Source organism: Callospermophilus lateralis, chromosome 6, assembly GCF_048772815.1.
Source record: "Callospermophilus lateralis isolate mCalLat2 chromosome 6, mCalLat2.hap1, whole genome shotgun sequence".
In the NCBI taxonomy this organism is placed as follows: Eukaryota; Metazoa; Chordata; class Mammalia; order Rodentia; family Sciuridae; genus Callospermophilus; species Callospermophilus lateralis.
This window is the reverse complement of record NC_135310.1, coordinates 119,525,375-119,551,628: the sequence shown is the minus strand read 5'-3', so window position 1 is coordinate 119,551,628 and position 26,254 is coordinate 119,525,375. Positions and strand designations below refer to the sequence as shown.

The following is a 26,254-nucleotide window of genomic DNA, read 5'->3' as shown; positions in this document are numbered from 1 at the left end:
TATTTTCTTAGTCATTTCTGATTTCCAAATATAAAAGAGAAAAATCAAAATCAAAAGGAAAAGTCACTTTGAAGTAGCTATTAAGCCAAAGTCTAACCCACTCTAGAATTCAATTGCTTTCAAGGCCATGTCAAAACAAAGTACAAGCAAAACTCTTAGTAAAATCCTAAGAGGAAACTAGAAGGACATTGACCACTACAAAGAAAAATTCAGAGGCTAGCAGTAACAGGCTCACAGCATTCCTTCCTGAGACCAAATGTCCAGCATTCACATTCCTTTTGTAAAGAAAGAAAAGCATAAGCTCTTTAAAGATAAAAGGGGGAAAAATAGAGCTAAAGAAAAGTATTATTTCTCCCTAGATAGAAATTAGTTCATTCTCTAATCTTTAACTGAAAAATAACTTTACAATTCCAGAGGAAAAGCCATTAGAGCATTATGTGGCTAGTCAAAGCATTATTACGGGAACAGAATGCAATTTGTTTTTCAGTAAGAGGACTATTCTCTTCAAAGATCCCCACCTTTAACTACAAGGCTAATAGATGGTTTCCAAAAATAATGTTATGACCACATTCTGAGCAGTAATTAAAGAAAATAAATTGCATCAAATATTAAGATATTAGATAACACCACTTACAGGTCCTATACTTCGTTTTAGACACCAATCATTATTCTGTTAAAGAATAACCAACCACATATTAGTTGTAAAGCATGTACTGAATTTTGAAAGAAAATTATGCTTGCTTCCTAATTTATAAGATAATTAGGCTCTAAGTCTGATCTAGGGGCAATGACATTTACTAAAAATTCCCATCACAAAATTTAAAAATTCAGAAAAATTTTGTTAAGAATTTCTCATTTGAAACATTTTTCAAATGAGCATATATTTAAACATCTTTCTATGTGAGAAATTTTAAGTCTTACCTTTTTCCCCCTAGTTTTAAATTTTTTTGAAATCATTATGAATCATACAATCAATGTATTAATTTAACCTGTAGTGGCTTGTCCCCTTACCTCCACAAGAAAAGTAATAAGTAAATAATGAAGCATATTAAAATTATTGCTACATAAGAATCAAATAAGTGTGGTAAATTCTATTTATAGATGCTGTATTATGATGGCTATATTCTCTAAAGTAAGTAAAATACTCTTTAATTAGATTTATCCTGATGTATAGCACTTATTAAAAATGAATACTTAAAAAGCAATTATAATAGGAAAGTTATGCCTAAGTATTTAATCTTAAAAGAGCCAATGGTCTTATAACTATGTATTTTCCTTTTAACATTAAATATATTGATATCTCATTTTTATTTTTATTTGTAAATGGCCACAATATCTTTTTTTTTAATGCCGTGCTGACAATCAAACCCAGTGCCTCACATGTGTTAGGCAAGCTCTCTACCACTGAGCCACAACCCCAGCCCAGTATATTGATATCTTAATAAAGAGTATACTTGGGCCGGGGATGTGGCTCAAGCATTAACGCGCTTGACTGGCATGCGAGGGGCGCGGGGTTTGATCCTCAGCACCACATAAAAATAAAATAAAGATGTTGTGTCCATCGAAAACTAAAAAATAAAAAAAAAAGAAGTATACTTGCTTAAAAACATTTTATAAGGAACTATGACTCCCTTAAATTTAGAATCGTTAGAATTTAACATTCCAGAACAGAGACTTATCTAGAAGGAATCTAGGTACCACAGGAAAAAAAAGTGCTGCTTTCAAATTATACTTTTGCTTTCCTTTCAAATTCATGTGTGTGTATACAGGCACGCTCCTGTTGAGGAATAATAAAACTAATTATACAGTGAACAACACACATTAACAATAATCACAGCTTAATGACAAATTAGTCTAAAACTTTGATGCTTCACAGCTAATACATGTAAATATGTTGTTAAACAGCGCACCCTTCAGAAGAAATTGCTGCTTCATCTGATTTTTTGCTTTTCTATAGTTTGTGGAGGTTCCAGAACCACATATCTGCATTTTATTTTATCTATTTTCTTGGCACTGGTGAACCCAGGGGTGCTTTACCACGAAGCCACATCCCTAGCCCTTTTTATTTTGAGACAAAGTCTCACTAAGTTGCTGAGGCTGGCCTCGAACTTCTGATCATCCTGCCTCAGTCTCCTGAGTTGATGGATTACAAGAGTGCACCACTGTGCCTAGTACATGTCTGCATTTTAGAAGTTAATCTGAACAAAACAGTCATTTCACATTACCCTTTCATTTCTTTTATATTATTTATATTTATACTGTTATATTATTTACTTATTTATTTACTTATTTGCAGTTTGGGGATTGAATCCAGGGGTGCTCTACCACTGAGCTACATCCCCAACCCTTTTTAATCTCATTTTGAGACAAGGTCTCACTACATTGCTGAAGCTGGGCTCAAAATTATGATCCTCCTGCTTTAGCCTCCTGAGTTGCTGGGATTATAGACATGTACCAACATGTTCGGTTCACTTTATCTCACGCACAACTACCTTGACAAGATCACCAAATAATAACCACCACCTGGTAGCAATGCAATAGATTTCCTTCTCTGAAGGTGAACTAGTCTATCATCTCATAACATGAAAATATTTTAGAATTTCAGATCTCAGTTACATTTTTAAATAGCCCTTTCTAAAACATTTCGCATACAAGTCACAATCAGTTTAGCTAGCATTTCTCTCATCAAAGGTAAAAATCTTATTTTCAAAGTGTTGCTCATATATCTGACACTTAATAAATCTAGAGATCACAAGTGAAACACTAAGCATCTTATGGTGAGGACATTCTAGAAGCAAATAAGAAGACTTTTTGAGAACAACATAAAATAATAACATTTTAAGGAGAAAAAAAAATGTTAAAAGGTCAAAAGAACTAGCCGAAATGCCAGGCAGGATAGCATGTAAGGAGAAGACACCATGGATTCTAGAGAGGAAGTCCATATACACAAAACCAGAGCTTCTTTAATAACACCATCAATTAAAATAAAAGAGGCATAAGAAGGGAAACTCTGGGTGGGGGTTGTGGCTCAGGGGTAGAGCACTCACCTCGCATGTGTGAGGCCCTGGGTTCGATCCTCAGAACCACATAAAAATAGATAAAATAAAGGTATTGTGTCCAACTACAACTAAAAAAAAATAATGGAAAAAAAAAAAAAAAAGGAGGGAAACTCTCACATGACCTGGCTAAAGAGGACACGTTATAAAATGGAGAAACAAGAAGAACTTACAAAGATTTTAGGAAATACATAATCTGTGCCTTACATAGACTACCCAGTAAGTTTCCTAGTATATTGTGCTTTGAAGCTAGAAAAGGTTTATCTCTAACCTCTGAGAAACTAAATGAAAATATAATGCAAATATATATTCTTCATGTGAAATGTCTCTAGGAATCCATGTGAGGTATTTAACATGAGGGACTACCTCAAGTAGGAGAAACACCCATCAGCACAAAATAACCAAGGTATCACTCAACATTAGCTTACTTCAAATGAGACCCCTATAGTTTACAGGAAATAGTTAGGATGCAGGGATAAATCTCTAGGAGAATTTGGATGAGGACACTATGATAGAAGGTGGAGAAGCATGTTGCTGTTGCTGCTCAGGCTAAAGGGGGATAATTCACGCTGCTTACTCAATGTCCAGAACCCAAAGTCCTAAAGAATGTGTGTGTGTGTGTGTGTGTGTGTGTGTGTGTGTGTTTTAAATGATCTTGGTTATTGATTTTATCTTTTTGTTTTTATTTTTTTAAAAATTTTAGCTTTACTTTATTTATTTATATGTGGTGCTAAGGATCGAACCCAGGGCCTCACACATGCTAGGCGAGCACTCTACCACTGAGCCACAACCCCAGCCCTGTATGTGTGTTTTAAAAAGCAGGGGGAATTTGTGGAACAGTGACATCTATCCAATCGCCTAAGAGAAACCCTGACCTTAATCCCACCTTCATGTCCATTCTAGACCTGAATAAAGGACTTGGGGATCATACATCCCCCCACCCTCATCAAATTCAAGACGTGCAGGCAAATTAATAACAAAAATGACAAAATTACTTTTGTAAATTTATAACTCTAATTCATAGCCAATCCATAACTTTTACTAGACCTCAGGCAAATGACTTGTTCTCTCTGGAATTTAGTTTCCTCATCCAGAAAATGTGTCCATTACCCTCCTAAGGACATGTAAAAAGTCTATTACAAACACTTAACATACATACACTAAGTACTAGAATTTGGTAATACCACTATTTGCTAGTATTTGCTATTCAGATAAAATCTAAAAAGTTAATTCTTTTGGTGGGATAGTATGATAGGGGTATCAAAGTCAGTAAAAAGAATGCTGGAACTCACAAATGAATTGTGTTGAGAATCAGAAACTTACTGATCCCCAATCAAAAGAGTTAGAAATTTGTGTGGTAGAGAACAGTTTACGTCGTCAGATAACATTTATTTAATGGGAAAGGGCTAGGGATCTTTTGTGCAATATGCTCACATGACGAAGAACTATTCACACAACATGCTAACAGCACAACTATCAAAAAACTCTGAAACTGCACAACCTATTAAAAATAAAGAGGAAAGGGGACACTTGGTAAATTATTGAAAACAGCAAAAATTCCTTTTGAAGAAAAGATGAACTGAAGCAACATTAAGAGTTATAAAAATACCCAGGCATGGTGGCACACACCTGTAATCCCAGTAACTCAGGAAATTTAGAGAGGAGGATCACCAAGTTCAAAGTCAGCCTCAGCAACTTAGCAAGGCCTAAGCTAGTAGTGAGACCCTGCCTCAAAATTTAAAAGGGGAAGGGGGGCTGGGGTTGTGGCTAAGCAGTGGAGTGCTCGCCTAGCACGTGTGAGACCCTGGGTTCAATCCTCAGCACCACATAAAATAAAAAGATATTGTGTCCATCTACAACTAAAAAATAAATATTAAAAAAAATTTTAAAGGGGGGACTGGGGATATAGCTCAGTTGGTAGAGTGTTTGCTTCACATACACAAGGCCCTGGATTCAATCCCAGCACCACAAAAGAAAAAAAAAAAGAAAAGAAAGAAAGGGAAAAAAAAATCTCAAAATTTAAAAACTGCTAGGGATGTGGCTCAGTGGTTAAGCATCTCTGAGTTCAATCCCCAGTACTCCCCCAACAAAAAAGTTATAAGAATAGAGAGAATGAATTCTTTCTAGTGAAGACCATCTAAAAACCACCCCATCAAAAAAAACAAAAAACAAAAAAAACCCCTTTGTCACCTAGTGTCCAAGTTTGTGTCCAAGCAAAACTATAGTCCACACTCACCATTCCATTCCATTCAAGGAGCGAGTAAGCTGAGGGTGAGCAAAAAATACTGGGAAGAACCAGTCATAGTTATTATGGTAGTTTGTGTTTTTTCATGTGTTCACAATTGTACTATGGTGTGTGTGTGTGTATGTGTGTATATGTTTATACACACATGGGGGGTTGGGGCGGTGCTAAGGATAAAACCAGGGCCTTGCACATGCTGGACAAGTGCCCTAGTACTGAGCCATGCCTCTAGCCATATATTCACTGTTAGTTGCTTATCTCGGATACTGGGATGCGTTTTACAATCAATAGTTTATTTGAATTCAGAGAAACAGCAGTCTATAAAATGGAATTAAAACTCTTTACTGAAGCAGATGAAGGTTTACAATTTATACTTCATAATGCTCTGTAGGTCGTCTCAGAGGACAAGGAAACATAAGACAAGGAGGTGCCCAATTTCACAAAACAAGTTTCATTTTTATCCTTTCCCTTTTGGGGAGGAGGCATTCACATATGCTTTAATCCAGAAAAATGCCTAAGAAAAATGCTTGAAAACCACAAAATCAGATAAATTATTAAGATCCTTTGAAGGTATCAGCTTCCACGAAGTACCAAAAAATAATTTAAATATGGTAAGACCAAAAAGGGCTTTAAATGCTTTATCACTCCCAAAGCTTATTTATAGTCCATTGACATCTAGAATATAAGAGAGTTGCTTCAAGAATAAAATTTAATGTCCCATATAGCGGTACTTCTAATTTAACACTAAAACACACATAAAAATACTAGAGTTCTCAAACACTGGAAAACACAAAGCAGTAATTTTTTTCATCCAAGGGATTTTTTTTTTTTAAATTTAAATCATGAATACAGTCTTCTTCCCTCCCTCAAAAATGTTGACATTCCCTTAAAAATTTACTGGTAACCATACTTTGCTCTGTACTGAGCTCAGGCTTTTGAAGCTACAAAGATAAATCAGGCGACACCTTAAAAGTTTTAAAGGAAAATGAGACACATATCGTTATTAATCAGTAGAAAAGGGTAAAGTACCAAAGAGAAACAAAGGAGTATGATATGAGAAGATAATGCAATGGAGCTCAGCAGTGGGAGACATTACCTCCAACCACAGGTAAGGTTCTTAATAGAGGCCACCTGTAAAGGGAGTTCTGAAAGGAAGGAACAAATAATCTCTCTGCATTTTGATATGTGATTACATTTTCATTTGGTGTTCAATCAATACTTCACAATTTTAACAAGTTAACAAGCCCCTGAAATAACAGTGCTTTAAATATAAAAACAAGCAGGTGCACATTAATAAAAAGGGGAGAGTAAGGGCTGGAGTTGTGGCTCAGCAGTAGAGCACTCGCCTTGCACATTCGAGACCCTGAGTTCAATCCTCAGCACCATATAAAAATAAATAAAATAAAATAAAGGTATTGTGTGCAACTACAACTAAAAAATAAATATTAAAAAAGGGGGGGGATAAATTTCCTTGGGGTATGGCAGAATAAGCCGGGCGGGGGGGCGGGGGGGGAGTAGGTAATTCCATCAGGGCCTTGAGGATGATCAGGAGTTTGCCAGAAAGGGAAAGAAAAGGATATTTCAAGCAATGGGAAGAACATGAGCAAGGGCATGGAAAAGTGACAACATGTGGCATCTTCAGGGACAAACCATGATGGAGTTATGAGTTTTATTTGACTAAATACAAATAAAAATGAGGCCCGACTGTGAGGTGCTTTAATCACATGCCAAGGAATTTGGCTTCATTACAGTAGGCACAAAGGCTTTAGGCAAAGAATGATGTCACATAAACACCATGAAAGACTCTACTATTAAAACTTTTTGGAACTAAAAATATTAAAAGTTTCCACTGGCTACAAAAACATATGAGAACATTAGTTCCAGAGCCTCTGAAATAACTCAGAGGTCCCATTGGCCTATAGGCTATGAGTCCAGGTAAGATTTAACCATTTACTATTTCTCTGTGGATCTTCAGGGCACAGGATACAGTGGAACCAACAGAAATTGGTCTGTGATTAAGAAAAATGGAGGGAACAGATGATTGATCCAAATTTTCTGACCTGATTATCTTAACAGGATGCTGATGAGAAGGATGCAAGTTTTGTCTAGGAGATATTCAGAAATTCAGAAATCTGTGCCATAAATTCTACCCATACATAATTAAAACACAGGTTTGGAGCTCTCCAAAGAAGCTATAGCCATAGATAGAAATTTGAGCATCACTATCTATAAAATACTAGTGAAAGTTGAAGTCACATAGGTGGAAGAGATCACTGAGCCTGAATGGAACCCAGTTTGGAATATAGTAATCCGGGGGCAAAGGTGAGACTAGATAAGGGACAAGAAAGATATTCAGAGAGGAGAAACAGGAGAAGTATAATATGAACCTAAGAAGGTACACACTGCAAAAACCATTTGTAGTATAGTACCAAATGAAAATTAGAAGATCCACTAGTGTGAAAATTGCAAAGAGGCTACTGGATATGTCAACTGGGTAGTTGCTGACAAATAAGCATTCATTAGAATGGGAAGCAGGTAAACGACAGAATGAGTTGAAGAGTGAATAGAAAATATGGGAGGAGAAACAGTACAGAGTACTTCAAAAAGTCTGGGAAGGAAGGACAAGTGTTAATAGCGTGACATACCATCAGACAGAAAGGAGAATATACATTTTGTGCATTATCTGTTTTATATGACTTATGCCTAGAGACTCGGAATAAGGTCTGCCTTCAGTTTTTAGTATCTACCATATTATATAATAAAATTAATGGCACCATAAATCATTATTTGAATGCTAAACACAATACTACATACACTTTGCTAAATTTTAATTCTTAGGATAAAAGGGAGAGCATTAGATTCCAACCAGCAACTCATTAAACACAAGTCATTTATCTGCATGTGTAAAAGAGGTCATGCCCTGTTATGCAATTCCACAGACTATGTGAGTAACAGTGGGGATATTACCTTAATTCCTTCACCCTGAGCTGTACAAGAACATACTCACCTCCATAATAGAGTCCTGTAGCAGTGCACATCCGCCACTGTCCCTGATACATTCCTGCTCTGCTGGGGCTGCACATCTGGACGCTGACATCTGCAATTTCTTGTGGCTCTAATGATCTCACCATCACCATGTTCACATGTCCAAACTGGTCTCCCCCGACATACTTAAGACAAACCCCTGGAGGCCAGGCCTCTGCCCCTGAGTTCAAGCACAAGGAAAAAAAAAAAATGTTAGGTCTTCAGTAGCCCCATGCTTGGTGTAGTTTATTTTGAAACTATAAAGGAGCCCCTTTCTTCATCTCACATACATTCAAAAACCTACCTACAAACTGAGTTAGTCAATGTCTAACTGATCAGAAGGAATTATTAGAATCGACAACCTCTGACCAAGAGTCTATCCCTAAGAGAATGCACTTATGGCAAAGACAAAGCAGTTCTTTAAGAAGATGTTTCAGGTGATGTCCATGAAGAGTCAAAAAGATGAAGCATAGGCCCATACCTTTAGGAAACTGCTTTCTCTACTAAAAGATAATACATGTTCACTTTTATATGGACTTAGGCTGATATTCAAAGTAAAAATGTCTGCTTATTCCCAGCTTTTCCACAGAGGTGAGAGAATGAAACACATAAATAATAATGTCTATACTAGTCTCACTGTAAAGTTGTTTTTTGCCAGATATATGATCTTTCTTCTGGGATCCTTAACTATAAAATATTCAGGTTCGGGACTGGGGATGTGGCTCAAGTGGTAGCGCGCTCGCCTGGCATGCGTGCGGCCCGGGTTCGATTCTCAGCACCACGTACAAACAAAGATGTTGCGTCCGCCGATAACTAAAAAAAAATAAATATTAAAAAAAAAAAAATTCTCTCTCTCTCTCTCTCTCTCTCTTTAAAAAAAAAAAAAATAAAAATAAAAATAAAATAAAATATCCAGGTTCAAGAGACTCCTCAAATACAAGACAATCATCAAATAAAAGTTTAGATCTCAAGTTCAAATGGCAGTGGGCCAAACGCAAACAATGAGGTGATCTCCATTACATGATCATGAATGAACTGTGGTCCCATGAACCAGCCAGAGGTGCTGATGGAAAGGATGGGAATAGTAATATGAAGAACTGGCTTTAGGAAAAACATTTTTCTTCCTTTGGAAGAGCCAAAGATCTTACCTGGTATGTACTTTACGTGCTTATTTACACCTAAACTGAAAACATGTAATTCAAATGAGAAATCTATGAGTTGACTACCTCTGACAAGTCAGGTGGTATAGGTAGCCATACAATGACAAGATATAATCTTACCTCTGAAATCTCTCCAATATGAAAAACCTAATATATTCTCTTTTAAATACAGACATAGCCCTCTATATATCTTTTTTCTGCAATATAAAAATTCATTATAAAAATCTCTGAAAAGTTGGACATGGCAGGACTCTCATGACAGAAGATACTTGTGATTTATCTCCAAGTAATATCCATGGATGCCTCAGTTCCTTGCTTTCAAAGTGCCACATTAGTTTTAAACATATCCGATCACCAACTACTAGAAAGGAAACAGACAAAAAAGAGCAAACAGCGATCTACTGCTGAGATTTGAACTCCATTATAAACAGCACCCTTTACAGCTCCTCATTTTTATGGGGTAGTACATGAAACAGTGTCTAAACGTGTCTTGGCATATACTCTTTTAAAACATCTGCCACCAGCCAAGTTCAGTAGCACATGCCTATAGTCCCAGTTACTTCGGAGGCTGGAGGAGAGGATTGCTTGAGCCCAGGAGTTTGGGACCAGCCTGGGAAATGGCAAAATTCTACCTCTTTAAAAACAAACAAACAAACAAAACTGATAGCAAAGTGCTCCTTAATTTAACACTATAGAGAGCAATCTATAATGGCAGAAGTATTATGAGAGATATACTTGCAAAACATGCAAATTCTGCTTTTCATTTCTGAGGACTGTGGCCTAGCAAAAGCATATTTTTCTTAGGTCAAGACTAACAGTAATGGACATAAAAGTACCTTAAAAATGTCAAGTCTCCTTAAAGACCAAAATTCAACATAAAAAAGTAAACTACTGCTGGACGCAGTAGCACACGCCTGTATAATCCCAGCAGCTTGGGAGACTGAGGCAGGAGGATCACAAGTTCAAAGCCAGCCTCAGCAAAAGCAAGGTGTAAAACAACTCAGTAAGACCCTGTCTCCAAATAAAATACAAAATAGGTCTGGAGATGTGGTTCAGTGATTATGTGTCCCTGAGTTCAATCCCCAGTACTGCCCCTCACCCCAAGTAAACTGCTACAGGTCTCAATTTAAAATTATTCCTTAAAAAACTACCCCACAGTGGCTGGAGTTGTGGCTCCGTGGTAGAGCGCTCGCCTAGCATGCACGAGGCGCTGGATTTGATCCTCAGCACTACATAAATGTAAAATAAAGATACTGTGTCCACCTAAAACTTTAAAAATATATATATATATATTTTTTAAAATACCTCACCCTTGCCTTTCTCTCTCTCCCTCTCTCCCTCTCTCTCTCTCTCTCTCACATACATATGCGTAACAAGACAATGTCTGTTTATATGAAATCCCAAAATATCTTTTTTTTTTTTTTTTAAACTTCCAAAAAAATAAAATAAACCAAGACTGTCTGAGTGTGAAGAGAGACTCACCTATCCTGGGCAGACAACCACAAGTATCTGAGACTGCCGAGTCTCTTAATGATACCTAATAGGAGCACTTTTATATTCCAGAGAATCTGAGTGAGATAGTAAAACACCAAATGGGCAACATTTAATGGTCTGGCCAAGGCTCACTCTCCTGGGTACCACAGATAACTGTAACTGCTCAATGTCATGGTACCAAGAGAGCTTCTTGAAGAAAAAATGAAGAATTACCCACCATCAATGCCAAAGTGTTAATCTGCTATGAAGTGGAAGAACAAATCATCTTAAGAAAACTGGGGTGCTGGGATTGTAGAGCACTCGCCTAGTATGTGCAAGGCCCTGGGTTTGATCCTCAGCACCACATAAAAATAAAGATATTGTGTCCAACTACAACTAAAAAATAATTTTTTTTTTTTAAAAAAAAAGAGAAGGAAAAAGAGGGGAAAAACAATCATCTGCCTTCTGAGGGTTTTCAATGATGTATTTAGAGTTCTTAAAGTCATAACTATTAGGTCAGATAATTTTGAAAAGCTCAAAATACTAAATGCTCAATATAGAATGAAAGGAAGTACTGGTGAGCTGTTTGGGCCACCTACCTCACCATACCTGGAATCTGAATTTCAAAAGTTTATTATGCAACAGGACTTCAAATTCTGTTACAAACCAGTTTAATGGAAAATAGGTCTATCTAGAAGAAAAATAGAGACATATCTGTGTTTTATGATTTCCAAGTACCAGAATATAGTGTATGATTAAGATTGTGATGTTCTAGTTATAAAACATCACTTTATTTAAACAAAAACAATACAGCCAGATGTGTTGGCACATGCATTTAATTTCAGCAACTCAGGAGGCCAAAGCAGGAGGATCACAAGTTCAAGGCCAGCCTAAACAACTCATCAAGAACCTGTCTCAAATTATTTTAAAAAGGGCTGTGGATGTAGCTCAGAGGAAGATTTGCATAGCATGCACAAGCCCCAAATTTGATCCCCAGAACTGCAAAATAAAGAAATACATAAATAAAAATAAGTAAAAAATAAAACAAAAAAAAACCCTATCATGGTAGAATGGTAGAAAGTATCACAAAAAATCAGATGAAAGTTATTCAACAGTTCCAGAAAACCTGAGAGTTACTATCGGTGATTACAGAAATAATTTGGAGACAGGAACACCCAAATAGGGAAACAAACCTCAATGAACATCTCTTTTTTAACCTCTATGTGTGGAGACTACATTTCAAGTGAAGTTCCAAGAAAACAAAGACCTTTATCACCAGGTCTTGTCACCAGTTCTCCCCGTGCCTAATAAAGAAACTGGAACATACTAAAATGTTAAAGTATCTTCTCTATAATATTATTTCCCTATTATTATACTTTCTCATAATCATAAAATAAAGACAGAAAATTAACTATTTCAATAAATGAAAAGTGGAGGAAATAGTTGCTCCTTCTCAAGTTCTGTCCCCAAACCTTGTTTTATATTTATATTATACTTCTATATATACTTCTGTGGAGTTCAGAAAATAAGACTCTAGATCAGTAGGCCCACCTGATCCAGAGTTATTATAACATGCTCAGCTTAACTTTACTACAGCTAGGAGACACAGCATGGAGTTCTGTTTTGGGTTTTTGCTGTGGTTTGGATTTGTTTTTGGATACTGGGAATTGAACCCCTGGACACACTACCACTGAGCTACAACTCCAAACCTTATCTTTTATTTTCTGAGACAGAGTTTGGCTAACTTGCTGAGGCTGGCCTTAAACATGGGATTCCCCTTGCCTCAGCCTTCAGAGTCACTGAGATTACTGGGCATGTGCCACCACACCCAACAGAGCATAATGTTATAATATTAATAACCAAGAAGTATTGTTGGTAAAGATTCTGTCTACACACATTTTTAGAGGGACAGTTTTATATTTTAACTTTAACCTCCAATTTTAAGTTTTCCTGCTCAGACTTCCCAAGCTTTCAATATTTCTACAATGACAAAAGTTTAGATCCTGGAATTATATGTGTATATTATTCAGTGTTAAGCATTTAAACAGTATGTGACATTTACCTTCTTTGTGGAAGCTGTTGAAAAGCTACATGCAGGTCCTATCAATCCCATCTGTTGTATATGTAAATGCCTAGCATGCCTAAAAAACAGCAGCAGACACTGGCGGGGTAGTGCATGCCTGTAATCACAGCAACTTGGGAAGCTGGGGCAGGAGAATCTCAAGTTCAAAGCCAACCTCAGCAACTTATCAAAGCCCTAAGCAACTCAGCAAAACCCTGAATCTAAATAAAATACAAAAGAGGCTGGAGATGCGGCTCAGTGATTAAGTGCCCCTGGGTTCAATCCCCATTACCCGCACCCTCTCCCCCCCAAAAAAAGGTAGCAAGGAAATGCCTTAAAAATTATTTTTATGTAATTCTTTCAGTAAGCACTTGTCTCTTAAGTAATAAGAGATTGGGATGAGATCAAAGAATCAGTATACATTCTCTTTAATAACACATTTGCTATTCAAAGGGACCGAGATCCTTAACCAAATGGAAAACATCCAGTTTATAGATATAAGACTACAACTGGCTGAACAATGTCCAGAAAAATGGAAAACCTATTTGTGCAAAGCACCTTGAAAGATAAAATCTCCAGTGGTAACTGCAGCCCAATGTTTCAACAAAACTTCAGACACAAGAATGCCTTCTCACACACAGGAAGAAGGGCTACAGACCCAGAGGCTTTTTAAACTGCCACTACCAAGCAAAGGAGAAGGAAAAAGCAGCTAGGCCCACCATCAGAGATTTTTCTGAATTAAGGTGGTTCCGATTTGACATTACAGCCATTATATCTCAACTTCCCCAACCCCTCCCATTAATCCAAGGAACTCTCTGGTTAGTGTGGTTATTAAGTGATATATAAATGTTATTCTGTGACCAAGACAGTATTTAAAACATTTCAACAGTACTCTAACAACTTTCAATATTTAAAAATACTAAAGAACTCACTATAAGTAAACAACATCCTGAGTTACTTAAAAAAAAAAAACTTTGAATAAGTCATATTTTTACAGAAAACTTCACTCATAAAATAATTTCACATGTACGTTTCCAAAGCACTTTTGATCAGTAACAGCTGGTATTTGTAATTCAGAGAAAAAAATATGATGAATAGAAACTGAAGACTGTTTACATATTTTTAAAAGCAAGCCAAATTAGGGACAGTGAGAAAGAAATTAGGCAAAGTAAAAAATCTTTGACCAAGTAAGAACTTCAAGAAAACAAAAAAGGAAGAAAGAAAAATGCGGTTATTTTCCGGTATTACCATGCGCCTCCCAAACTAACAATGCACCAATGTCATAACCAAAAGGGAAAGGGATTAATAAATTCTACAAAGCCATAGTTGCCCTAAGTCACCTACAACACTGAATCTGTCCAGATTATGTGCATTTGGTTAGTGACACACTGAACTTTCCTCCAAGGAGAATTATTTCTAAACATGTTGGAGAAAAAAAAAAGATTAAATTCAGTACATTATTCTAATATAAAAGGCTAGTTTAGCCAATCTTTCCCCATCACAAAAACACAAAAAGTAAACTGAGTCAATAAAGGTCAAAGCCCTAAGCAACTCAGCAAGCCTTGAATCTAAATAAAATACAAAAGAGGCTGGTTATTATAGGTCTGCTGTAGTCCCCAGATTTTTTTTTAACCATCTCATATCAAATTACCTTGCTTAATTGCTTCTGAACAATACCCCCCAACACCTACACATTTTTAGCTACATACTTTTTGCCTAGTTTTCCATCACTCAAGAGTTCCTCTGGAAAGTCTTCATTAACAAGGAAGTTAAAGCAACTTCAACCAGTCAGAATAAATTATTATTAGATGGGACAAGAGAAACTAAACCTGAGGAAATAAAGAACTTGACAAGTAAAAGGTAAATTAAGTTACCAGACATGTATTCAGACATTATTTTCAAAGAATTATGGTTAACTTATTTCCAATTTGTCTTAAAAGAGGTAGTAGAACATCAAAACAATGCCCTTGGGGCTGGGGTTGTGGCTCAGCGGTAGAGTGCTCGCCTCACACATGTGAGATCCTGGGTTCCATCCTCAGCACCACATAAAAAATAAATAAACAAAATAAAGACGTTGTGTCCATGTATAACTAAAAAAAAACTTGAAAAAAAAAAACCATTCACTTATTTTCAAATAATTTCCCTCCTCTTCTGAACAAAACCCACCAACAATATTTTTCAAAGTGTATTTCAAAGATCTTTCAATGAAATTTTTTTAAAAAATCATTCTTGTGATTGCAAAGAAATGAGCTTTCAAAAGAGCAGATGCTCACAGGTCTTTTTCTATTCAAGGTACCTCTGTGAGCCTGCTGGAAATGACTGGAAGATTTATTAGAGCAGAAATAAAATGATGGAGAAAAATGTACAGGTGGAGACAATACTCCACCACAAACAAGCCTAGCTCCAAGTACCAAATGAATACTGGATTGTTTATATTCCATCAAGACTTAGAGGATTGGAAGCATGAGACCTAAATTATTATTCCTACTCTTGAGCAGGGAAAGCAGGGATGTTTCACTAATATTTGGTCATCATGCTGTACAAGAAAATTCTACATACCATGCACGTATAAGAAAAAGTTCAGAATCACACAATTAGATCTACAAGATAAAACATACCCGAGTAACCTTTTTCAGAAAATAGAGAACCAAACTGGACAAGGGAGAAATGCCTTTTATACACTTACCAGAATTCTGGATCCGCCATGTTTTTATAAACTGAGTATCAGGAGGTATTGACTCCCCTTCTCCTATGGTGACATCTTTAACAAAGGACATGGAGGGCACACTGATATTTGGGCTCTCAAAGTCATAATAGGCTCCAATTGCTGCCTGTAAGTTCCTACAAATAAAGAGAAAAAGCAAAGCCTTCAGTCCTGGCCAAAAGATATTATTTTAGCCCATGTCTTAGGATTTGTCATAGAATCTGAAGCTTCTGGTATGAAAGTCTTCAAGGTCACTCATTCTGGCTGAGGAACAATAGAAAATCACCAAGACTAAATCAACAAACTTTTCTATCACTTTCTTCCCAAGGTACCCGCATAGGAAGTAGCAAACCATACCACAGTGACAAAATGATGAAATCTGTTATACATAAGGGTGCAAGAATGAGTAAGGAAATCAATTGAGAGCTCCACTGAAACAGTGATTGCAGAATTCATAGAAACTCCACGTTTTTAGACATTCTAATTACTTAGATTTTTAAAAACTAACCATCTTATCTTTTCCTTTCTAAAAACATACACATGGATAAACATTCATATTACTTTCTTAAATATCATTCCAGAACTTCAGTTCCATTTCCTCCCGGCACATACAAGAAAATGGGCTATATATTCATATTTTCCTCTATTTACAAAACTGATGTCATATTACCCACTACTCTAGTTTTATTCATTTAGCACAATATCTTGAAGATATTTCTATATCACTACATACTGCAGATTCTCATTTTTTATAGCTGAATTCATTATATACATGTTATCATTATTTATTTAACCAACTGACTTCTGAGTGTTCCCAATCTTCAACTTTTTCATAAGTAAGTTTAGGCACACATCAGTTTGTGTACATGCATAGTTATTTGTAGAGTAAATTCTTCTAAGTGACAGTGCTTGGTGAAAGGGCATATAGCTGCAGTTTTCACAGATATATACAAACTTTCTTCTAATAAAAGTTGTATTATAACACTCCCACAAGAATTATGAGTGCCAATTTCGCCTCTTCTCATTGACAATGTTTTTTAACATTTTTTATTTCTGCCAATCTGACAGGTAAATACATATATATATATATATATATATATATATCTCAGTAAGATCTTACCCTATTTTTCTGAGGATTGGAGGCATAGTTCAGTGATCATGGACATGCTCCGCATGAACAAGGCTCAGGATTCGATCCCTAGCAAGCACGTGAATGCACACAAACGCGCACACACACAAACCCCCACACACAGAGAGCCTTACACTTTTTGAGGGGAGGGGGATACCATGGATTGAACCCAAGAGCACTCAACCAATGAGCCACATCTCCAGCCCTTTTTTATTTTGAGACAAGGTCACACTAAGTTGCCTAGAGGCTCACTAAATTGTTGAAGCTGGCCTTGAATTTGTAATCCTCCTGCCTCAGCCTCTACAGTTGATGGGATTACATGCATGCACCACTGTGCCCAGGAGCTGTTCACTTTTATGTGGGAAACTGAGTATCTTTTTAGACATAAAAAAGCTATTTGTAGTTTTACTTTTGGAAGAATCATTTTATAAATGCTGGTATTGTTCTGAAATTATTTGCAAACTCCCTTTTGTCAAAAGAACTACAAACACATACACCAGAGTCTTCCCAACTGAACCGAATCACATCACTGACAGCTTGGTTCATCAGTGCCAGAAATTAAAGGCCATAAAGGCTGTTTAAGTAAGCTATGTTCATTACAGAGATCAAAAACAATTTTTTTGTTAATTAATTTAACTGCTTGTCTCTGGTCTTACTTCAATCAGTGACATCATCCCCAGTTCCCATTGTAGACAACAAACCAAACTGCATGTTTCTAAACATAACCCAACCAGAAGCCAGTGGATCTGTGGCTGCTTTTAATTATGCATAAACAGCATGAAAAAAGCTCTGACAGTATGCAACTGTTCAACAGACATGCTATTAACAGCAAATACTTTTCTGCTGAGGGCCTGCCTTTTTCTCCAGGTGTTTACAACTGCCAAAAAGGAAGGCTATATTTAGAGTGGCTACCTCAGGTCAAGCTTCATGCAATGGTGGCCTGTCATATTAGTCAGTAAAAACTGGAATTATATTACCAACTGTCTGTCCATCATGTGTGCTTGATAAAATTACATGAAACAGAGCTGGGCTAGAGTCCACACTGTACCTGTTTGCCCAACTCTTCAATACAAAGGTTTGGACTTTGGTCTTCCTAGCAGTTTCCTATCTAGCTGATAGTAATCCAAACTAAAGTATAATGTGACTGATCAAACTTAAGGAATCACAGAGTACCTACAAACAGAAAAGTACATCTGGACTCAGACTTACCCTTAAGGATCAGGGATAACATAAAAGAAAAACAGGCCTAGTTTGCAATCTGTTCTTTTGAAAACATATTGTAAAAGCTGTGTCATATGTGTGTGTGTGTGTGTGTGTGTGTGTATAAAGAAGTAACAGTAAGTGTTGGTGAGGATGTGGGGAAAAGGTATACTCATACACTGCTGGTGGGACTGCAAATTGGTGCAACCACTCCGGAAAGCAGTATGGAGATTTCTTAGAAAACTTGGAATGGAACCACCATTTGACCCAGCTATCCCACTCCTCGACACATACCCAAAGCACTTAAAATCAGCATACTATAGTGAGGCGGCCACATGAATGTTCACAACATCTCAATTCACGATAGCTAAGCTATGGGACCAATCTAGGTGCCTTCAACAGACGAATAAATAAAGAAAATGTGGTAGACATACAGTATGGGAATATCACTCTGCCTTAAAGAAGAATGAGATCATGGCATTTGCTGGTAAATTGATGGAACTGAAGACTATCATGAATGAAATACACCAATCCCAAAAAGACCACCGGTCTAATGTTCTCTCTCATATGCAGATGCTGATCCGAAATAGGTGTGGGGGGGGGCGGATAGAGGTTTGGACAGGGGTAGTGGGGGGGAAGATGATAGGAATGTGACAGTGAATGAATCAGACATAACTTTTCCTTTGTCCGTCTATGAATAATTGACCACTGTAACTCCATATCACATACAACCACAAAAATGGGAAGTTATACTCCATGTATGTATACTATGTCAAAATACATTCTACTGTCATGTATAACTAAAAAGAAAAAAAAAAACCTACCATATGATCTGGCAATCCCACTGCTAGAAAAAAAAAGATTAAAAAATATATTTTTTTGGCCTCAGGTCTCTAGCAAGTAGCCTACTGAATTGGTTTCTGTTCACCTGGCTGTTTAAAAAAAAAAAAAAAACACTCGGAGAGAAGAAACTATTTGTACACCGGGGACAGTTACCAAATTCTCACCTCCAGCATTTTTTTTATTTCACCCCTTGACTCTACCATCAGGACAGGACTTCAAGACCACTGGAGTAAGAACTATCAAGTGGAAAAGTCAAGCTATGCTACTTAGGCAGATCCATTCCCCGCCTTGATCTCCTTTCACACATTCCAATTCTTCTTACAGCAAAAGACAACAAAGCTGCTTATTTGTACCAGTATTATACAGGTAATTCAGCAGGACAAAGATTTAGAAACATTTTTTACAAGTCCAAACTGAAACTGAAAGTAGTGAACTGAACTTCTGGCAGTAAGTTAGAGTGCAGAATGACAAAGCAAATTCATCTCCCAAGTACAAGGCAGAAAGTGGACGGTGGCCCCGTGGGGCTCCAATCTATCAGGCAGATACACAGCTCCAAAGACAGGTACATGGGGTTGCTGAGTTTGGATCATTAGTACTACTGTCCCACTGAACCGAACAATAGCAGGGACAGACCAAACAGCTTCAGTCCAGAGTCAGCAAAGCAGCCATAACATGTACTCCCTTTCAAAACAACATGCTCAGCTATTATTAGCCAACAAGAAATTCTACATTGAAATAAAAACTGGCTGAGATGAAAGGAAAGGAAAAACACTGACCCAATATTCAGGACCGTCAGAAAGTTATCTCCCAGGTTCCTTCAGTGTTTTTGCTCAACAGGAGTTTTTAATTTGATTTCAGATAGTTAAAAACACCCTGAACAACCAAGGAAAGCAATTAACAGTGAAAAAACAACACAGGCTAAGAAGAATGGTGGTAATGGTTACAACAATATGAATATCCTTAATGTCCTAAGAACCATACACTTAAAATAGATAACCAGTAAATTCTATGCCATTTAGATATTATATTACCACAAGTAGACAAAAATTAAGGTATCAGTCTTTGAAGTCAGCTGCATGACTCTGAGCAGGTGGCTAAGCCTCAAGGTAGAGTTTACTCATTGGCAAAATCATGTTGATACCACCACATCACAGGGATGGCTGCTGAGGCGATGCATGAAAATATTCTTTACTGACATTCATTCATTTAACAAATATTTAACAAATGAGCATTTATCCATGTGGTAAGTATCTGGCCTCAGGCTAGGGATAGGAGAAAGGCACGGTTTGCCTTCACAAAATTAATAGTCCAGCACACAGTAGCCAACCAGGGACAAACAAGGGTCTCTCTTACTGCCTCTCACATAAAGGCCATCGGCCCAAGGCAGCTTTTCCTCTTTGAAGTGAAATATGGGCTTGGCACACAACGTTTTAACTGCATTGATCAAGTTGACCTGATATGGGGTAGAAGAATTTGGTAACAAGGCATTTGGTCTCTGATAAAATACAATTTTGTTCAACCTTCATTTTATGCAAGAGGCCACTGAGATACTAAAAGGTAAAGGAATTAACCCTAGGCTAGGCAATTAGAATTGAGAACCACATCCATTCAAAAGCTATTCAAAACTTTTTATTTATCCAGACTTCTCCTATTGTAAAACTCTGAACATCTGATTTTCTTTAAAACATATTAATTACTAAAAATGAACTAGTTGTAATCCCCTAGTTATAATGAATTCTTCAATATAAATAGCTAACCTTTGCATATATTCACATAGAACATTTATTTTTGTACTATGGTACATACATTCATAAGGCAGTAGATTGCTGTTCCTATAAAGAGAAACCATCTATCTCTTGAATATACAGACAGGAACATCACCCCAAAGTACAGAGTCAGAAAACAGGAAAATCACAATTCAGTGGCTGGGTAGTTATAGTTCAGTGGTGGCACACTTGCCAAGTTTTACCAGAGATGTCTGGATGAGTCAAAAGTTGAATGGCCTTTGAATGGATGTGGTTCTCAATTATAATTGCCTAGCCCAGGGCGAATTACTTTACCTTTTAGTATCTCAGTGGCCTCTTGCATAAAATGAAGGTTGAACAAAACTGCATTTTTAAAAAAATATTTATTCTTAACTTTTAGGTGGACACAATATCTTCATCTTACATTTATGTGGTGCTGAGGATCAAACCCTGTGCCTTGTGCATGCTAGGCGAGCACTCTACCACTGAGCCACAACCAGCCCCCAAAACTGCATTTTATCAGAGACCAAATGTATTATCACCAAAATTGTTCTACCCCATATCAGGTCAATATCAATGCAGTTAAAATGTGTTGTGTACCAAGCCCATATTTCACCTTAAGGAGGAAAACCTGCCTTGGGCCCATGGCCTTTATGTGAGAGGCAGTAAGAGAGACCCTTGTTTGTACTTGGTGGTTAGAGTGTTCTGGACTATTAATTTTGTGAAGGAAGGAAGGTTGGTCACAATTAAAAAGGAAATGTTTGAGGACCAAGTTCTGCATATTAGCTCAGAATCTTAAGGAAATACCTCCTTTTCATTCTCCAAACAAATGAGAAAATTAATTTATTAGAAAATTCTCCATCTTATTTGAACACAAAATTAAAATGGAAATCAGAATAATGGATGGTATGATCAATATCATCTAGGGGTTCAAGCCATAGTACTACCAAACTACAAGTTTCTCTCATCTGTTGAGTGTCAAAGATATTGCCACTAAGGCTATAAGCCACCAGGAAACAAGGAGGCCTACCTCTGAATAACAAAAAAAAGATAATATGCCTGGGGAATACCTTACCAAAACAGATGTTCTTACTAGGGTTTTCCAACATCAATTAGATAGCAACCCAACATCGAAGACCAAAATGAAGGACCAAACTATATATGCTTCTAATTACCGTAAATTTTAAGGCCTGGGAAAAACAGAATTTCATTAAAACAGAAAGCTGGTTGGGGCTCAGTGGCAGAGGGCTTGCCTAGTACATGTGAGGCACTGAGTTCCATCTTCAGCACCACAAAAAAATAACAAAATATTGTATCCATTTATAACTTAAAAAAAAAAAACAGAAAGATGACAATAGGTAGAGAATGGGAGGCATTCTAATCACAATGTTTTCAAATCTACGAAGAAGAGTTTAACTCATGGATATTATTATGTGAAGACAGCTAGGGAGAAAAAGAACTCGTAGAAAAATACATTGACAAAACTTCAGGCCAACATTTACTCCCTTCTTAGAGCCCTAGCAAGTTTAAAATTGTTTATTCTTTTCTTGGCTCTTTACTGATCCATTAATTGTATTACTTTTTTATTACCATTTTATAAATGGTCTTTGTAACTACCTTTTTCCAAGTAGAAAGTAAAAATAAATAAATAAATCCTCTGCCACCAAAAGGAAAGGTGATATCTTTATTAAAAAGATATAACAATCAAGTGCAATATCTAGTCCTTGATCAGATTCCAATTCTTACCAAAAAAAAAAAAAGGGTCTCAGATACTGGGCATGATGCCACACACCTGTAATCCCAGCTACACAGAGATTAAGGCAGGAGGCACAAGTTCAAGACCAGTCTGGGCAACTGAGCAAGATCCTGTCTCAAAATAAAAAATATAAAGGGCTTGAGGTGCAGCAATGTGGTAAAGAACCCCTGAGTTCAACCAGCAGTACAATATTAAAACAAAATAAAAGAAAAAAGAGCCTAAAAGTCAAAGAGCAATCTAAAAGTTTTTTTTTTTTTTTTTTTTTTTTTTTTTTAAGAATTTTATTGTGCTGGGGGTATAGCTCAATGGTAAAATGTATGCTTAGCATTCATGAAGCCCTGGATTCAATCACAAAAGAAGAAGAACAACAACAATTTATTAAGGTATAATTTATGCGGCATAAAATTCACCCATTTCAATTGTGCAATTCAAAAATTTTTAGTAAAGCTACAGAACTGCACAACCATCACCATGTTGTAAGTGATGAAATGTTTTACAACATTTTTTTTCATCATCCTAACAGAACGATGTTAAATTACACATCAAAAGGAAATTAAGGTCGTCAATCATCTGACTTTAAAATATTCTTCTGGATTTTCCAAGTGAACCCAATGTAATAACTTATTTAAGAGAGGAAGAGGTAATTTGAAGAGAGAACCAAAGAGATAGCAATAGGAGAGAGATTCAGTTTTAAAGATGGAGAGCCAAGAAATTCATGTGGCACCTGGAGCAGGCAAAGTCAAATAAACGGTTTCTCCCAAAAGAAAGGGACCCTGGGCCCTATCTTGATTCTAGCTCAATGAGACCCACTTCAGACTCTGGACTTCTAGAAATGCTAAGATAATATTTGTGTTTTTAAGCCAGAGTTGTTGGTAATTTATCACAGTGCAAAAAACTAATAGAATGGCTACAAATTATTCTATTTTGCTGTATTATTGAAATGTTCATCATTAAAAGAAAAAAAAACCTATGAACATGAAAGTAAAGATTACAAATAAAATGATGCTAAAAAATAAAAATAGAACAATTAAAATGGTGCTGTTTTTTGCTGAGTTTCCTTTTATCATAACTATTCTTCCAAGAATTCATTTTTCCATGTGATCTGTATTTAGAAATAACTCCTTTTTTGTTGCCCTCTGAATTTAACTATCACTGATACTTCCTAGGAGGTAAACAATCACTTTGTTTCATACTAATTGTACATTTTAAAAATGCAGAAGCACTGGCTCAGGAGATATGAAAATGTATGATACACTAAATGTCCCAGGATGACAAACAGAAAGTATGATTCAGATAAAGCTATCTCCGAGAACAAAACATTTGTGGTTTGTTGTTGTTCATGAAACTTTCTTTCCGACATATTTAAAATAGCAGCTACAAAATGATCAGGTAAATCTATAATTAAGCATGGTTTTCAAAAGTTTGTTTACCTAACAGGGAACTTACAATTCAAATCCTACAGTCTGCTTAGAAAGTTTTCTTTAAAAAAAAAAACAAGCAAACAACAACAAACAAACAAACAAAACAAACAAAAAAAACACTTGTTTTTAATTTTTTAAAAAGGAAAATGTTGCCAAGAAAAATGTTGACTTAAACTAGCTTTCTTTTTGTATAAAGAAAGGTAGAGTTTGTGCTTTATTAAGAAATACCAAATACTTTTTATATATACCTTTGATCAAAATGCTTCACATCTAATACTTCTTGCCTTTGAAATTTCCTGATAGTGTGATAACGGAAACCAGCTCCAAAATCTCTTCAGTTTCATCTCCCCGATGAGCAATATTGGCCTACCATCTTTGGAGATAACACAAAAGTAAACCTCATACTTCACCTCCCAGAGGGCATACTGGTACGAACATCTAGGAGAAAATCTAATAGCCCTAGGTCATGGATTTATTCTAAGAACAAAAAGATAATCCTCAACCAAATTCTATGTATTGTGAACAAAGCAATGCAATGTTACCAATACTGCCAAATAATGCCTCATGGTATTTAAACTCTGAACCACACCCACCCTACTAATCAATACCTGGAGTTGGATTAGTAATCATCTGCTCCATGGTTTGTGTGAGAAAAGATACTTTTTTAAAGCTTCATACTTACTAGGGGACTCAATTATAGTAGATAGAATTTGGAAAAATAATAATAGAGATTAAATCATAAAATCAGAACTGCCCCCCCTTTCTTTTACAAACTAATAAAATGACAATATAAATGTGTCAGAGATTACTGTCTTTTTTAATAGTAACTAATTGCTGAACACAAATAAGGGACACAACATTTAAAGAGCATTTCCTGTAAAATTCCTGCTGTACTTGCAAACAACCTCACATACAATGAAAAGCAGCCAGCTTTAAGAGGGTTCATCCCATTATATAAACTAGCAAATTTGCTTTACTAAAAAAACACAATTGAGGGGAAAAATATTTTTTGTGGATTTTTTTAATATTTATTTTTTAGTTGTAGTTGGATACTTTGTTTAGTTGTAGTTTTATATATATATGTATATATATATATATATATATATATTTTTTTTTTTTTTTTTTTTTTTTAATGTGGTGCTGAGGATCGAACCCAGGGCCTGGCACGTGCTAGGCGAGTATTCTACCACTGAGCCACAACTCCAGCCCCTTGTTTTCCCTTTTTTTTTTTTTTTTAATTTTTTTTTAGTTGTAGATCGACACAATATGTTTATTTTCTCTACCTATTTATCTATCTATCTATTTATTTATTTATATGTGGTACCAGGGACCAAACCCAAATGCTCAGCCACTAAGTCACAACCCAGGCCCTTGTCAATTTTTCTTAGTCTCCAAGCCTTTCTTGTTATTTTTTTTTAAGAGAGAGAGAGAGAATTTTTTTTTTAATATTTATTTTTTAGTTTTTGGCAGACACAACATCTTTATTTGTATGTGGTGCTGAGGATCGAACCTGGGCCGCACGAATGCCAGGAGAGCGCGCTACCACTTGAGTCACATCCCCAGCCCCATCTCTCCAAGTCTTTGGAAAAGAGAAAAGCCATATACATCCCCAAATAATGTAAGCACAGTGAAGCAGTTTTATTTACTTCAAGGTTCAAAAAGGTCGAGGAAATCTCTCTTCAATACCCCTTCTCCCTGCTTCTTTTTTTTTTTTTTAATCCTGTGTTGCTGAAGGTAAGCAAATATACAAATATACTTAGGTAAAATGCCTGGGATTAGAGAGGTTTCAGATTTTTGAATGTTGAAATGTTTGCATAGACTCTACTGATTGAGACAGTTTTGTTTGGGGTTTTTTGGGAGACAGTCTCACCATGTTTCCTAAGCTGACTTTGAACTTGTCATCCTCCTGTCTCAGCTTCCTGAGTAGCTGAGACTACTGGTATGCACTTGAGTTGAGTATTCTAATTTGAAAATCCGAAATTCCGAACAGCCCAACTTTAACATTTCAAATTTCAGAGTGTTCAGATTTCTGGATTAGGAATAATTAAATAATTAAAATTTTGTTCATTTACTATGAAGTTCTTTCATGACTCTAATTTGTAAATTCCATTTAAAAATTAATAGTGTCTTTGCAGAATGACAAATAAATGAAGGAAAAACAGAACTAGGAAATAATCTTTTTGCAACCATCTATGCAATTATGAATTTAAGAAAGGAGGGCTGCAGTGGCAGAGTGCTTGCCTAGCATTTGTGAGGCACTGGGTTCAATTCTCAGTACTACATAAAATAAAAAGGTCCATTGACAACTAAAAGAATTAAAAAAAAAAAAAAAAGAAAGTAAGAAAAGAGGGCTGGGGTTGTGACTCAGTGGTAGAGCACTTACCTAGCATGGGTTCAATCCTTAGCTCTGCATAATAAAATAAAGGTCCATCAACAATT

General features: G+C 36.2%; 1 protein-coding gene across 2 annotated transcripts in view; it reads right to left on the bottom strand.

Moving 5' to 3' along the window:
• Positions 1 to 26,254, bottom strand: part of Ilrun (inflammation and lipid regulator with UBA-like and NBR1-like domains) — an 84,958-nt gene that overhangs the window by 32,459 nt on the left and 26,245 nt on the right. For both annotated transcript variants that reach the window (XM_076858875.1, XM_076858876.1), the window contains exons 2-3: positions 15,704 to 15,858; positions 8,306 to 8,503 (exon numbers count right to left, since the gene is read on the bottom strand). In XM_076858875.1, coding sequence (XP_076714990.1) covers positions 8,306 to 8,503; positions 15,704 to 15,858 — 353 coding nt within the window. The remainder of the gene's footprint in view (positions 1 to 8,305; positions 8,504 to 15,703; positions 15,859 to 26,254) is intronic.